Source organism: Dipodomys merriami, unplaced genomic scaffold (assembly GCF_024711535.1).
Source record: "Dipodomys merriami isolate MVZ:Mamm:240054 unplaced genomic scaffold, mDipMer1.0.p SCAF_24, whole genome shotgun sequence".
NCBI classification, from domain to species: Eukaryota; Metazoa; Chordata; class Mammalia; order Rodentia; family Heteromyidae; genus Dipodomys; species Dipodomys merriami.
The window spans coordinates 25,614,507-25,630,843 of NW_027203826.1; the positions used below are offsets into that span (position 1 = coordinate 25,614,507).

General features: G+C 41.5%; 1 protein-coding gene across 3 annotated transcripts in view; it reads right to left on the reverse strand.

The window, feature by feature from the left end:
* Positions 1–16,337, reverse strand: part of Ccdc192 (coiled-coil domain containing 192) — a 160,099-nt gene that overhangs the window by 115,476 nt on the left and 28,286 nt on the right. For 2 of the 3 annotated variants that reach the window (XM_070034129.1, XM_070034128.1), the window contains exons 4-5: positions 5,815–5,946; positions 4,550–4,606 (exon numbers count right to left, since the gene is read on the reverse strand). In XM_070034129.1, the coding sequence (XP_069890230.1) occupies positions 4,550–4,606; positions 5,815–5,946 (189 nt within the window). The remainder of the gene's footprint in view (positions 1–4,549; positions 4,607–5,814; positions 5,947–16,337) is intronic. The other variant, XM_070034130.1, reaches the window with a different exon arrangement.

Below are 16,337 nucleotides of genomic sequence, written 5' to 3' on the forward strand. Positions count from 1 at the left end.
CACACTGCAACTTAAGCCACACCTCTACTTACAGCTTTTTTTTTTTTTTGCACTTAACTGTTAATAAATGTCTTAGAACTTTCCTGCCTAAGCTGGCTTTGAGCTTTGATCCTCAGATCTCTGCCTCCTGAGAAGCTAGGATTACAGGCATGAACCACTGGCACTAGATAAAAGCATCGATTCTGAAAGGAATCATCCTTAAGATAGTCTTAACTTAAATTTGTCTAATCTGAACAATTATTTTCAAATCCTTACAAATACACATGGTAAATATTTGTTTCATTCTGTGTAGCCTCTCAGCAGCAAAGTAATCAAGTAGGAGGAATAAAAATGCCGGGACAGCTTAGCTCTGTGGGTGGCTTGGCCTGGACGTCCCTGTGTGCACTAGGAGGAATTCTGATTGAAGCTGTGTGTTGTTCTTTTCTTTTCTGCATAAGCTGTGACTACGCACAGCAGTGAACAGGTTGAGATTTTAATCGTCAACATGCCAGCAAATGATAACTCTGAAATGTTAAGACTTGTGCCTCTTTTCCATTTCACAGGTATCAATGTAATGATGCAATAAAATGATTCAACATTTGAGCTGCAGATGAACAAATAAGAGCAAGCCCAGACACTAGGCTGGTAATTGTCATGTTAAGACAATGATTCTTTCAGACACTTTTCTTACTTCATCTACAACAGGGGTTTTCCACAGCTGGATTTTCTTTCTCTTCCTCTCCTTTCCAATCCAGAAAGGCCACATCTCGCATCCCTTGGGAGTTCTGTCCGGCAGAACTGGAAAGGCTGACAAGTTTAGGAAGCACCGTTCTTCCCGGAAGTAATTTCCCCAGAGCTACCAAGTTCGTGTCTATTTGGCTATGCCAACACAAATCGTTCCATGAACGCTGGACTAGAAACTGTATAGACACAGAGGGAGAGATGAAAATAGATTTGGTCTCCGCTGTGCAGGAACTCAGGTTTGGAAGAAGAGATGGCCACATCCCACTGTGTTGGCATGGGCCACACAGGGGACAAGTGGAAAGAGGTACAGAGACATGCTGGGTAAACACCAACACAGGAGAGATGACTTCCGGGTTGACTGGAAAGGAACATTGGCTGTCCTTGATCAAGAATCAGAAACGTTTAGCCAGGAGGACAGGAAAAAGCCGTCAATGAGAGCGATAGACAAAGCCCTGCAGGACAAGGATGCCACGGGTGTGGTGGGTGGGTGGCCACAGATAAGTAAATGAGATGACCTGGGAAAAGCAGACAGACTGTCCACGTCTAACTGCTCATTGGCCACAGCATCATGTTTGGCTCTCTCCATGCCAGCTGACCCTCGATGATGGTGCTGATTGGAGGGGCTGGAAGTCACTGAGGGCACCCCTAGGTTCAGGACAGGTCTTTGTCTCTTCTCCATCCTCTCCTGCCCTCTCTGCACAGGGTGAGGAGGTGGAATGCCCCCCAAGCATGCTCTCTCTCTCTCTCTCTCTCTCTCTCTCTCTCTCTCTCTCTCTCTCTCTCTCTCTCTCTCTCTCTCTCCTTCCCTCCCTCCTCCTCTCCTCTCCTTTATTCAACTCTATTAGCTGAGTTCTCTAAATTCTGGCACTTGGCTTCAGTCATATCTAGTTCTTGACACAAAGTAGATACCTTGTTGAATGAATGGAGGAGTAGACCAGAGAACGTGGGTGGCTACAATGTTCGCAGCCCTGTACCTGATACAGTGCACACACACAAACTACTGGCACTGGTCCGAGTGACCTAAGAGTCTACTGGGGATGGATATAGAAATGGATAGTGTCAACAAAATGTAGTATTTTGGGTACATCGAGCTCTGTTAAATTTAATAAGGCTACAATCTCCACACTGGAACTGGGGCCTTCACATTTGCTGGGTGGGGGCTTTATTACTTGAGCCACACCTCCAGCCCTTCTTGCTCTGATACTATTTGAGACAGGGTTTTGCTTCTGCCTGGGCTGGGCTGGACTGTGATCCTCCTGTAACTGGGATGACAGTCACATACTACAGTGCCCAGCTTTTCCCATCAAAGTAAATAAAGTCTCATGAGAGTTTGGCATGGGCTTGTTTAAACTGTAATCCTCATTTCTATTTCTAAGCAGCTAGGATGACAGCAGTGAGCCACTGGTGCCTGGCCTGTGATTTCTGTCTTAATATTCAGCGTTCTGAGATCTCCCAGGAACATTTCAATCTCTTATCTCAGAAAACTTCATGTACAGTATTCTGTTCCCATGCCCTTGAGCCCTTAATCCCCTTTTCTCTGACACTCTAGTAGTAGGTCACACGCTTCTGGTGACTGTCAACTTTTGGTTCTGCTTGATTTTCTGTGTCTACTTCAAATCTTTACTTTTTTTCTTTTCAGTTTTAGGGATCAAATCTTGCTATCTTATGCACGCACCACAGAGCCATAATACCACACACAATTCCTCACTTCAAATCATTACACATGGATTTTAACCACTTCTCTTTTTAGCCAACAGGGCTCTGTGGTGATGGGACACATGGAGGAGAAAAAGAGATCAGAAGCAGAACCTTTTGAAACTATTTGACACCTCAGGTGCTCACAGAGGCTGTAATCTGGAGAGGCAGCAAGTTACAATAACAAAATCAAGAGTTTCGGTGTATGACAAGTGATCTAACCTATTGGAGATGCAGGGATTTTTTTTCCACACTGATGAATGAATGATGCTCATCTTGTTTCATTTTCTTTTGAATCAATACTCTAAAAAGTACCTTCCATAATATAAGAAGACATACAGTTCACTCTCAATGCCCATTATGGGAAATACTGTGTTCATTCATGAATGGAAGCAAAACCTTGATGAAGACACTTGAATAAAGGACAACTGCAATAAAAAATATCTCAACAACCCACACACAAAGAACTCAGACAATCCCAGTCCGGATAAGCCAGGGACAGTGACAAGAAAGAAGCAAAGAAATCCAGAAAAATTAGGCAAGGAGGAAGAGGACATCGTAGAAATCTCCCTCAAGCACCAGTGATATTCTGTTTTCCATTTGCTTATCATGGAAAGGTGGTGGGGGTAACACGTGCTTTCCTTCAAATGTCCTCTGCTAACACCCTCCTCTAAGCCATCTGTCATTACTTCTCTGACTACAGATGTTGTCTGTCACCTCAAGACCAGGCTGAGCAACAGGCAGGTGCAACAGAACTCTGAAGTAGCAAGGTGCATTTTGGTTAGACTATATCACAATGGGTGCCAGTTCGGGCGCAAGGCATGTTCAGTATTGGTTAAATGAATATACAAGGGCTCAAAAGATTTTGAATTTATTAAAAGAGTTACAAACTGTTCATGATCATGGTAGGTTAGCTTTTCTCTAAATGAAAATGGGACCCCCCCCAAAATGTGACCCAGGTCAGTCTCTTTCCAGGATTTATTCTATTGCCAGCTTTTCTGTGTCTTTCCTGGACTAGCCTCTGAGATCTGAGATGTATCTGGGGAACTTGGTGTTATCAAGACTGGTCCTTTAATCAAAGGTTGGTCTTTAATCAAATTCACCCCATAGTGGCCAAGAAATACATAGAGGAGACAATTGAAAGGAAAACTTAACTTTTAAAACATTAGGTTGTGTCTGGGTGATTGATTTTAAAAGACTGAAGAGCCAGGTGCTGGTGGCTCACACCTGTAATCCCAAATATTCAGGAGGCTGAAATTGGAGGATAGCAGCTCAGACCAAACCAGCTCAGACCAAAAACAAACAAACAAATAAACAAACACATATCCAGAAGACTTTTCTCTCCCATTAATCAGCTAAAATATCCAGAGGTGGAGCTGGGGCTCAAGTGGTAGACCAAAAATGTGCAGCAAGAGTAAGAGACCCTGAGTTTAAGTCCTGGTGTCAGCACCAGAGAGAGAGAGGACAGACAGACAGACAGACAGAATGAATGAATGAATGAATGAATGAATACACAGTGCAGGAAATACTCATTAGTGGTTCTTTGTGCAGACAGGCTGAAGTGTGAATGAATTTGTCAAAGTTCTAACTTGAGAAAGTACTTGCAGGAGAATGGATAATTAAGACTCTGCTTTATGCGATCATTTGCTCCCAAGTTACCAGACTGAAGTAGAATGATTATGTATGAAACGTGCTACTCAAAGTGTGTCCAAAGACTAGAAGTTCTAGTATCACGTGCAGCCATCATCCCCTAGACGTGAACATTCTCAGGCCCTACTCTCAGCATACAGGAGACACAGGATTTGTTTTAGGAAATGACCCCATCTTCCAGCTACCAGTGCTTCAGAAGTTCTGCTCTAGACCTACTTTCTATGTGTCGCATCTGTCTCTTCTCTCTACCCACATGTACTCACTAAGTCAGCCCAGCATAGGTATGGTTAGACCATAAGATCTCAGGTTGGTCATTTTTACCATCATCAAAAATCTGAGGTTTATTTACAGAGATGCAGTTAAAAATAATGATTTTAGACTTGTAGGTAGCAGACAAGGCTCATTGATCTCATCTAGCAAGTCGTTGTCTCTTTAGCAATAATATAAATAATGGGAAGAAAGAAAGGAGGGAAACACTTACATGGGCTTTAAGTTGCTCCTGGGAAGCTTTTACTTCAGCTTGTAGCTTCTCAATGCACTAAAAGGGAGAAACATTTAGGAACCAAATGCAGAGATTTTCCTTTTCCATACTCCAAATGTTCCAGATATGAATGTGTGCTAGTTCTCAAATCTTGTGAATCTTAACTAGATGTGTTAGAAATCATGACTGCGAGATCGTCTCTCCTATTCCTCGCCCCCTTCCATTCTTCAGAGGAGCCCAAGGGCAATAAAACACACAAATGTGTTAAGAACGAGGAAGCAGGGGAGGAGTGTTAGCTTGATGTGCTGACATTGGCACTATGTCTCTCCTTTTACACACATGTCGGTAGATACCTTCAACACAGAAACATAGCCATGTGCCTCCAAAGCAGATACAATCCCTCTGAGTCAGACAAGAAGAAAATTGATGTCATTCTATAGATAAAAATCCACAGAGATTCATAATTTTGTATAAAATAATTGATAAAATTAGAAGCTAAACTTTATGATCCACTTGTCTTACTACATAGACATTGTTTGATTAGGTTCAACCTTGAAAACTAAAACAAAAAATACATGTTCAAAATATTTACAGTCAATACCATTTGCAAAATAGGTAGAGTAGACAACTACCTTTATTCAAAAGGGTGCATTATTCAAAAACTTCAAAAAAATTAACTATTTGCTATCAATATGCACCAGGAAATTAGCAAATAACAAAGGCTGTATTTTTCTTTGTTTATATAAATATGAACTCCTCCCTCCCTTCCTTAGTCCCTTCTTTCCTTTCCTCTCTCTCTCTCTCTCTCTCTCTCTCTCTCTCTCTCTCTTTTTCTTCTCCCTTCCCTCTCCCTTCTCCCTCCCTCTCTCTGTAGTGCTGGGATTGACCCATGGCCTTGTGCATGGCTCCACCATTGAATTACACCCTCCCATTCATTAAATATTAATGTTCAACCCACCAGAAATTGCTCTGCAGGATTGTCAGTTAATGTAGTTAGGCAACTTTTTTCTTTTTCTTTTGCTAGTCATGGGGCCTGAACTCTGGGCCTGGGCGCTGTCCCTCAGCTCTTCAGCTCAAGGCTAGTGCTCTACCACTTGAGCCTCAGTGCCACTCCCAGCTTTTTCTGCTTATGGGGTACTGAGGAATTGAACCCAGGGCCTCATGCATGCAAGGCAAGCACTCTACCACTGAGCCACCTTCCCAGCCCCGAGTTATGTAACTTTTAAAGTGGTGAAGATGCTCTTTTTCCTCCAAAACATACCTACCTGGTCCTTCTTAAGTACCATTTCTTCATATGACTCTTCTCTGGCTTCTTTCCGGTTTATAGTCTCTAGTTGTTTCTCTAGCCAGCACACTTGATCAAGCAGTTTTGCTTTAGTTTCTTCGGAGACTGCAAGCTAAAGATATGTTCTTCTAAGGGTGTGATGCCTTAAAAGCTCTTTTTAAAAGATCAACTTACAGATGTAAAGCAACCTCCTATTGATACCAATGAAGTATGGAAATCGCTTCTAGAACTTTTCTCATACATGATGAGAAAGAAGAAAATAATGCTGATTTCATTTGTTTCTAACAAGTAAGGTCTTTTGGGAAGAGAACTGAAATCACACCTCTACAACTTGTAAAGATATAATTTGGAGAAGCGGCAAGTTGGACAGAAAAATCAAGATTTCAATGCATATGTGAAATGAATTTGGGGCTGCGGGGGAGCAGATGGGATAGGAGGGAATGATGGGAAGTATGACTGGACAGGAAACGCTGGACACATGGATGCACCCATTAAACTGTAACCCCCTTCTACAGTCTTCCAAAGTTCAGAAAAAAAATGAAACTATCTCAATATCATTGCGTTTCTAGGTTGTGCTGTATATGTCCAGCTGAATCTGAAACCCGGATTTTTATTTGCATGTGTCTTGAGCAAAGGGGAAAGAAGAGAAAGGAGAAAAAGGAGGAGAGAGACAGACAGACAGAGAGATCAGAGCTTTCTAATCTTGGGCTGGGCTTGAAGCTGTCCTGTAGCTTTTGCTATTCAAGGCTAGAGCTCTACTATTTGAACCATAGCCCCACTTCCAGCTTAAATGGAGAGAAGACATTGGTTTGCCAGGTGCAAATACTTCAAAACTAGCTACACTGGAGGCTAAGATTTGAGGTTTGAGGTTCAAGTCCATCAGACTCTTAAACTGTGGCTCAAGTAATAGAGCACCAACCTTAACCTTACAGGGACAGCTCCCAGGACCTGAGTTCAAACCCAGGATTGGGGTTAATTGAAGAGTCACACAGACCTTCCTGTCCAGACTGGCTTTGAACCATAATCCTCAGGTCTCAGCGCACTGAGTAGTTAGAATTATAGATGTGAGTCACCAGCACTTGGCTGGTCTCTGTTTCTCATAAAAATATAAATTTCAGGGTCTGGGAAGGTGGCTCAGTGGTAGAGTGCTTGCCTTGCATGCATGAGGCCTGGGTTCCATTCCTCAGCACCACATAGCAGAAAAAGCCAGAAGTGGTGCTGTGACTCAAGTGGTAGAGCACTAGCCTTGAGCTGAAGAGCTGAGGGACAGCACCAGGCCCAGAGTCCAGGCCCCACGACTAACAAAAAAAAAAAAATTTAAATAAAAAAAAATTGCAACATGGGTGTTCCACCTTCATAATCAACCCAAAGGCTCCTTCCTTCCTCTTTTCCTTCCTTCCTTCCTACCTTCCTCCTTTCCTCCCTCCCTCTCCTTCCTCCCTTCCTCCCTCCCTTCTTCCCTCCTTTCCTTCCTTCCTTCCTTCCTTCCTTCCTTCCTTCTCCTTCTTCTTCTCCTTCCTTCCTTCCTTCCTTCCTTCCTTCCTTCCTTCCTTCCTTCCTTCCTTCCTTCCTTCCTTTCTTTCTTTCTTTCTTTCCTTCTTTCTTTCTTTCTTCCTTCCTTCCTTCCTTCCTTCTTTCCTTCCTTCCTTCCTTCCTTCCTTCCTTCCTTCCTTCCTTCCTTCCTTCCTTCCTTCCTTCCTTCCTTCCTTTCTATCTTCTTTTGAGTGTGTAATCTTGGGGTCTTGAACTTGGGATCTGGGCACTTTCCCCGAGACCTTTTGTTCAAGGCTAGTGTTCTAATCCTTGAGCTCTACCACAGAAACACTTCCACATTTTTGTGGTTAATTGGAGATAAGAGTTTCAGGGATATTTCCTGCCCCGGCTGGCTTTGCACTATGATCATCAGATCTCATCCTCCAGAGTAGCTAGGATTACAGGCATAAGCCACTGGAGCCTAGTTTTCTTTTTTGTATTTTTATTTTTTAGTATAAATTATGCACAGGAGTTCTACCATGACATTTCACACATGCATGTCATGTAGTCAGATTGACCTCTTATTCTTTCTCTATCCCCCTCTATTCTGCTGTTAAATAGCTATCAATGAGCTTCCTTATGCCATCTTCATACAGGTACAGCAGTTTTGATAGTATTCATCCTCCATCACTCTCTTAACTTTTTCTTCACTTATTCCCCCAAACAGTCCTAGAATTACAATTATATAGTCCTATGTATGTACCTATGTATATCTTTTAGGTCTATATTTTACAAATGAAGAAAATATGAGATATTTGGTTTTTTGATCTTGATTTAACTTGTTCAACATGTTGATCCCCAGTTCCATCCAGTTTTGTTTTTTTTTTTTTGCAACTAGAAATTTCATTTTTCTTTAAAGTTCATGAATATTCTGTGACATACATGTCAGGTTTTCTTCATCCATGACTTTGGCCATTGTGAACAGAGCTGCAATAAATATGGGTACGCACTCTCTTGTATACTGATTTGCACTCTTTCAGAGGGATATAGTAGGGTCATAAGGTAGGTGTGTTTTTAGCCTCTGAGGAACCTCCACGCTGATTTCCATAGTGCTTGCATGAGGTTATCTTTCCACCAACAGTGAAGGAGAGACTTCTATCTTCTATGTCCTCACTAGGATTTATTGTTATTTGTTTTCTGACTGGGTGAGTGGAATCTTGGTGTAGTTTTGATTTGCATTTCCTTATGACATGTATGTTTACCATTCCTTCATGCATCTGTTAGCCATTTGCATTTCTTCTTCTGAGAAGTATCTGATCATTGCCTTTCTATTAATTGAGTCATATGTTATTCTGCTGTGTAATTTTTTAATTCTTTGTATACTCTAGATATTAATCAGTCTTTTATCTGTTGAATAGCTTGTGATGATTTTCTCCCATTCTGTATGTTGCTTCTGGGTTCTAGTTATTTCTTTCACTATGCACAACCTTTTTATTTGAATGTTATCCCACTTTTTTTTTCTAATTTTTGGGGCAAGTGCAGTCCTATTCAGAAAATAGTTACTTATACCTCTGTTTTCTAGAGTTTTCCTTATTTTTTCCTGTAGGAGTCCCCAAGACTCAATCTTTTCACTAAGATCTGAAATCTTTAGAGTTGAATTTTGTACAGAGTGAGAGACAGGAGTTTAATGTTTTGTATTTTATTTCTGAGAAAAGATCTCGCCACCTGTTACCCAGCCTGATCTCAGATTCATGATCTGCCTCTCTCTGCTTCTCAAGGAACTGGGATTATAGTCATGAACCATGATGCCCAGTGTATAATATAGATGTTCATATTCAATTTCATTTATCTACTCACATTATCTGTGCTCCTGCTCTTTGCTTTCCTCCACAACCTACACACATACACACTAACAAGTGATAATGCAAGATAGATTTTTTTTTCCAGTGCTACTCAAAGGCTACTGAAATATAAACGAAGCCTCCCCAAGGCTTGTAGATGTCATGTCATAGAGGAAGGAGGGACTTAAAAACAAAAGGCTTGCTTGTGCTAGAGACTTTGCAAGATGATTTGGACAAGTATTATATAAACAGAAGCAAACACGTTAAACATTTACCTTACCTACCAGTGGAAGGGGCAAGAGTTCCTATTTAGTTCACCAAACTTACTTGGTCACATTACAATTTTAAAAACAAATGCCTCATTCTACTTCTATCCTACACAAGACAGATTTTGACATTTATTAATCTTTTCCCTTGAACAGATTCTTTCCAGCCACCTCCAAGGGACTATAATTGAGAGTAGAGCGACTCCCTGAATAGAGCTGCTGGAGCGATCCTACAAGCTGAAAGATGTAAGAAATGGGGATTTGTTGGCTGGCCATTTCCAGGAGCTGTGGGCTTGGTTTCTCTTGAGGTTGTGAGGAAGAATCAATGCCACATCTATTTTCAAACTTCTGGTGGTTTGCCGACAATCTCTGGCACTTGCTTGTACTTCTGGACTCTGCCTTCATCTTTGCATGACTGTCTTCCTTTCCCTGACTGGTGTTTGAACTCAGGGCCTTGAACTTACTTGGTTGGCATTCTATCAATTGGGACATGACTCTGGCTCTGATTTTTGTTGTTGGTGGGGGTGGTGGTCGTGGGGCCTGAACTCTGGGCCTGGGTGCTGTCCCTCAACTCTTCAGCTCAAGGCTAGTGCGCTACCACTTGAGCCACAGTGCCACTTCCAACTTTGTCTGCTTATATGGTGCTGAGGAATCGAACCCAGGGCCTCATGCATGCAAGGCAAACACTCTACCACTGAGCCACCTTCCCAGCCTGGCTCTGTTTTTGTTAGGTACAGAGATGAAGTCTAACAATCTTTTCTCTTTAAGCTGGCTTTGAACAATGATTCTCCAGATCTCAGCCTCCTGAGTACTAAGATTACAGGCATGAACAACTAGTGCCCAGTCAAATTTCCACCTTTTGTAAAGACACCAATCTCCTTTAATTAGGAGACCACTTACTACTGTATAGCCACATACTAACTAATTATATCTGCAATGCCCTTACTTAAAGTCTTGTTCTCTGCTCCTGGGATAGAATGGCAACAAATGCATTTTATGAGGCTGCAATTCAATCCACAATACCCTTCAATTCTTTTGAAAAAAAAAAAGCCCTGAATAATAAAAGAATACTTAACCCTGAGTAGAAGCAGACATATTTAACCTCAGGTCCACAAGTAATTGAAATATAAAGTTATGCATCTGTGCATAGATTCCTAAATTTTCTACGATTTTTAAAAAAAGTTATGAATAGATAAGAATATTAGAGAGAAGTGAAAAGACATAGTAAAAGTTCAGGCAGTCAATCACTGACTTGGAACTAAATAAAGGTCAATGCTTGTATGTGAAAGGTTCTGAGAAACTGAAGTCAATGTAATGATGGACATAAAGTAATTCTAGAAAAACAAAGCTACTATTTCCAGGAACAATAAAAATAGCTCATAATACACAAACAAGTTTGCCAGAAGTATCCATTTTATCTTAACTCAGAGCCCCCAACCCTAGGCAAATGCTCATTCCTGAGGACACCCCCCTCCCCACACACACACAGATTTTCACCCATCGGAGGGACTACGATGTCCTCAGAACACTGGAGAAGCTGCCCTGGTTCTTATTTTGACCATCATCCAGCCACCCCTTGCCCCAAGTACAGAACCCAAGCCGTCTCTGAAGTTTCCGTGCAGGGACTGGGGATTCACTTCTAGGATACGGCCACCTGCTCGGCTTGGCACATCCTCACAGCAACTTCACAGAGCACATCGTAGGCTTCCTCCCCTGGTGGGCCTCCCAGCATCCCAAGTGCATTCTGCTGTCTTCCATTCTCTCTCAGACCTTGTCTTTTCTCTACATCCCTGCTAGTCTATTTGAGGAGTTTATGTTCTTGGAAACAAAAATTAGGCAACTTTAGGAGAAGTTCCCACAGGTGACGCAGTAAAGAAGGCAAACTGAGTGTGTGTGTGTGTGTGTGTGCGTGTGCATGTGCATGTGCATGCGTGCGCATTTAGACTTAGGGCCTTGGCACTATCCCCAACCATTTTTGCTCATGACTAGCTCTCTACCACATACACACATAGCCAAAGCAGTAGAAGGTGGAAATCTGTAGGGTCAGAGTCTGCAGCATTTTCATTTTTTGAATACAGGACACAATAATAATAATAGTCCTAGTAAAAGTCCTAGAAGAAGAAGATATCCAATTTGGAGGAGGCAAGGAGCCACATGGGACCTGGAGAAGTCCCAGGACCTGAAGAAAACATGCGGCCTAGATCACGCCTTCTCCCTGGGCCAGACGAGGGAAGAGCTTTGTTTCTGGTGTTGTTATTTTGGTGTGTTTGTTTTAGCCAATTCCATAGTCAGGAAGGAATGGAAATCAATTTCATACCTCATTGCATATTCCCTCCAGAGTTTTTAGTATTTGCACATGCGTATTACACTGTGTAATCCATGTCCGTCTGGGTGAAAGGAACATTCTCTGGAGGTGTTTTCCCTTGACTGTGTGGATGGAACTCTATCACAGAAACCAAGACTCTGGCAGCTTCTTCTGCAAAGCTGCCTTCTCTTCCCCTACGTAATTTTAGAGGAGTGTAATTCTACCTGGATGTGAGATGAACTTAAAATAACTTTATCAGAAACAGACGTATGTCAACACAGGGGCTTTGTGAGTGAACACAGGCTTAAGGAGCTAAAGCCAGTCGTAGGGAAAAGTCAAAGCAGCCATGGGGGACTTGGATCTAAATACCAGTGGGCAGGAGATCATCATAGGAAAAAAAGTCTGACAATGTGGACAATTCTTCCAGTAATGGTGGTACTGTACCTGTGTGAATGGGGAATAGTTTCACTTCATTGGTTTTCTTCTACTTATAAAGGAATAGATCATTGGGCTCAACAATCAACTGTCGGGGCTTACCAGCAGCTGAAGCTACTGCCCTCTTTAAGAGCTCTGTGTCACGCTTATTACTTGGTTTATTAAGCAAAGCTATTTTAAATATAAATATATGTGTATATATATATATATTAATAAGCCTAGATGAGATTTGACTCTTAGATGACATGCTGCAGGGTTACTAAACCTGCAGCTTTTAACCTTTTTCTTCTGAGGGCCTCGTATTCTTGATAATTATTGAAATCCTTAACTATTTGTAGGTTTTGTCCAGCTCATGTTTGCTGAAATAGAAATTAAAATGGAAAAAAATGAGGTACTTCCATGAATCCATTTGAAACTCGCAATATGTTCCATATATGTAGTAACATAAAGTATATTTTAATTAAAGTACCAAATAAAGCATAAAAGAAAACTAAATAAAAATAGTGGTATTGCATGGTGGTTTGAAAACCTTACTTTCTTAATAAAGGACAGCAGGGTCTTTCTATCTGCTTCTGAATTTAGCGTTGTGTAGTACGGGATACTCTTGTCCACCCAGAAAAGTATAATTAGCAGAAAAGAGGGGAAAAGGAGGTCATAGGAGCAGAGCAGAGAAGTTCGGGGCAGAAACAAAGAGAAAGGAATATATTAGAGTTTGTTTCTAAGGAACAAGCCATTTCTACATCTTAAAGACAGAAAGAAGGGATGATGAAATAATGAAGAAACAAGTAAGCGGTCAGATAGAAAATGGTGCTCAGCTGGTCACTAGTCTGGGTAGGAAAGTTCATGAGACTCTTATCTCCAATAAACCACCAAAAAGCTGTAAGTGGAGCTGGGGCTCAAGTGGTAGAACACCAGTCTTAAGCAAAAATGCTAAAGGACAGCACCCAGGCCCTGAGTTCAAGTCTTAGTACTAGCACACACACACAAATGATATTGTCAGATCCGTTAGGATCACATACTTGTTCTTAACAGTGAAAGGTGGCTCAGTTGGGAGTTTAAGCTGAGGAGAAATATGGGGTTTCATGGTTTCCAGCTATCATATTAACGAATCCATAAAGAAGGACCAGCGTGGAAGTCAAGCAGGAAAAGCTGCTGCAAATGGTTTGTGCGGACAAGAGTGAAAATGTGGATTCAGAGAAACAAGATGGCGTCGATATGGCCAAGGACAGACATGGTTCAGTACTCATACTGGCACAGAGCTCTGCTTTTAGCCACAGGGTGGATGGTGTCACCTCTCAATGGCCTAGGGGATGAAGGAGAAGAAGTAGATTTGGAGACAGAAGCAGCAGATGGCTTGTCTTTTGGAGAGGCCCGGCCTCAGTTGACTGTGAGAAGCGCAGTGGAGCAGCTCAGTAGGCAGTTGGAGAGTCAGGTCTTAGGCTAGGAAGAAGAGGAGGAAAACTGGCTGGTTCCCATAGCTGGGTGCCGTAAAGCCACGTCACCAAGCAAGAACACAGAGGATGACTCGAGAGGAGCACTCGCTTGTAAAATAGCACAGACAAGGTTCCCGGGCTGTTCGGGAAATGCCCTGAGTGAAGAAGCACCGAGTGTGTCTAGCAGAATGTCTAACTCATTTTACAGGTTATGTAATATGGTCTGGATGAATACATGAATGACAGAATGAAAGCATATAATGGCTATGTTTGGACATGGCTAGTCTCCCACAAGTTCATATGCTCAAAGTATAGTTCCCAGTATGGTACAACTTTTAAGAGGGGGGGGGAGTCTGGTGGAATTTAAATATAGGGGTTATGAATGATTAGTTCTTCCTTATAGGAGGGAGTTGGATCTTCTAGGTGTGGAGAATTCACCCAGGAATAGATTGTTATATAGATTCTTACCACTGAGATTCAATTTACTACTCTAGGTCCCATTTCCAGGCCAAGCAGATGCTGGCAGTTTTCTTATGAATCTCTACCACTGTGAGCTAAATAACCCTCATTTCTTTATGGAGTACCAACCTTCAGGTCTTTTGTTATAGCAGGACAAAAATCACAAAATCCATCAAGACAGACATTCACTTCCTATGTTACTTAGAAACAGAAAGAAAAATGAAAATGAATGTGGCTTCTCAGAGAAAACCTTATAAAGAAAATGTATGTGAATGCCACAGAAGAAAAGAAGATATAAACCCATCCAGAAAGATGTGAATGCCATACAAGAAAAGAAGATATAAACCCACGCAGAAAGATGACAGCAGCTCTTATCACAGTCTTCTAAGGAACAAGGCCATTTGTTTTTTTATATACAGGAACATTACATTAATTAGCACCAGTCAGCTATTTAAAACTGACCTCTGTTTGATCTTGACATTTACAAGCAAAAGGAAGTCTTTGGTTACATAACAAGCCGGCAGTCCAACAAACCCAGCCTGCAACAACAGAGGCTTGTCATTGTGCTTAACTCAATTCAAAACACTTCTCTTCACCAGCCTGAAAATTTTCCCTTTTCGTCTCCAAATTATGCCCAATAACTCCGTAGCATGAATGAAGATAGACATCTGCTTGAATGGGAAGCTTTTCTTTCTTTTTTTTTTTTTGGGGGGGGTGGGGTAATTAAAGAGGGAACTCTGGCTATAAAAATCCATCAGAACTCTGACTAACCAAACTGCTTAATAAAGTTACTGATAAGTAAGTTTTATGATAACAAAGAACCCAATTCCAGGCCAAACAGACTGCTTGTGATTTTTATGGCATTAAAGTCGACTTCAAAATAGACCAGAAAACAAAAACTCATTCACAAAAACCTCATGATCGCAGTCTGGCATATCAAGCATAATTTCTGAGAGTTTGCAGAAATGAATACTCCTACCAAGGGCACATTACTTACTTCAAGTAAACTTGACATCAAGGAGCCCACTGTGCATGTGAACAATAAAGAAGAGCCGGAACATTTGGGGGCCATCAACTTTCACCACTCAGTACATAACTTCCAGTATCTAAAAATTTACCAGCAATCAATTTCCCCTCTAAAGACAATACAAGTGGAGCAGAGGGATGCAAGGAAGAAAATAGTGGTAACTTCCTTTAGGGATAGAGACATGTAATAATTTCAGGTTTTTTTTTTCTTTTTCTCTCTCTTTTGTTTTTGGTCTGGGGGACCAATCCAGGGCATGGCACTTGCTAGGTGAGCATTTTGCCCTTGAGAGACATCCCAGCCAGAATCAATAAGTTCTTAGTTATGATAGTCAAACATAACCCACTACTTCCTTGGGTTTTCTTTGCTTCTTGTCCAAGCTTTATCATCGCACACACAGATATGCCTGGAGAAGTCATTACAAGTCCCAAGAGAATGTAAACTGTCAGAATCTTCCCTGTTCTGCTACTGGGATGTTTCTTTCCACCTCGCCAGCTGTTGTTTAGCTCTGTTTTGTTGCTTATGACATAGTCTTATGTCTAAAGAAGTACTATAAAGGAGAATCCTATCCCTTTTTGGAAACCCTTGGTGTCCCAAGAACCTTGAGCAATCTGAGGTATTACCTTGCCTAAGCTTTCAAAACCAATAGAATAACGGAAAGCTGCATGGAGGTTACTCAAAGGACAAAAACTAATCATGGTCATATGATCTAGGGATACGATTCCCAGGCATATATCCAAAAGATTGCAAGTCAAGGCACTACAGAGATACCTGCACACCCATGTTTATTGCTGCATTATTCATAATAGCCAAGCTATGGTATGAGCCTACATGATCTTCCATGATGAATGGATGAAGAAGAGGTGGTATATATACATAGTGGAGTAGTACTCAGCCATAAAGAAGAATAAAATTATGGTGTTTGAAAGGAAATGGATAAAGCTAGAGATCATTGTGTTAAAGTAAGTTGGGTTCAGAACAACAAACGTGTGTGTGTGTGTGTGTGTGTGTGTGTGTGTGTGTGTGTGTGTGTGTGTGTGTATCAGGATTTAAAGACTGGGGAATGAGGGACAGGGAAAAGGGGAAAAGAGAACGGTGGTAGGAGTCATTAGAGTATAGAAGCCCACTGTGTCTGTGGATGAAGGTGGCACAAGACAACGTGCTGAAAGCTGTTGAAAATAGGTGAAAAGAACAGGAAACAGAAATACAGAAGAGGTTACTGATTGAGGGACAATATAAACACAAGTAATATATGCTGAGGAGGTAG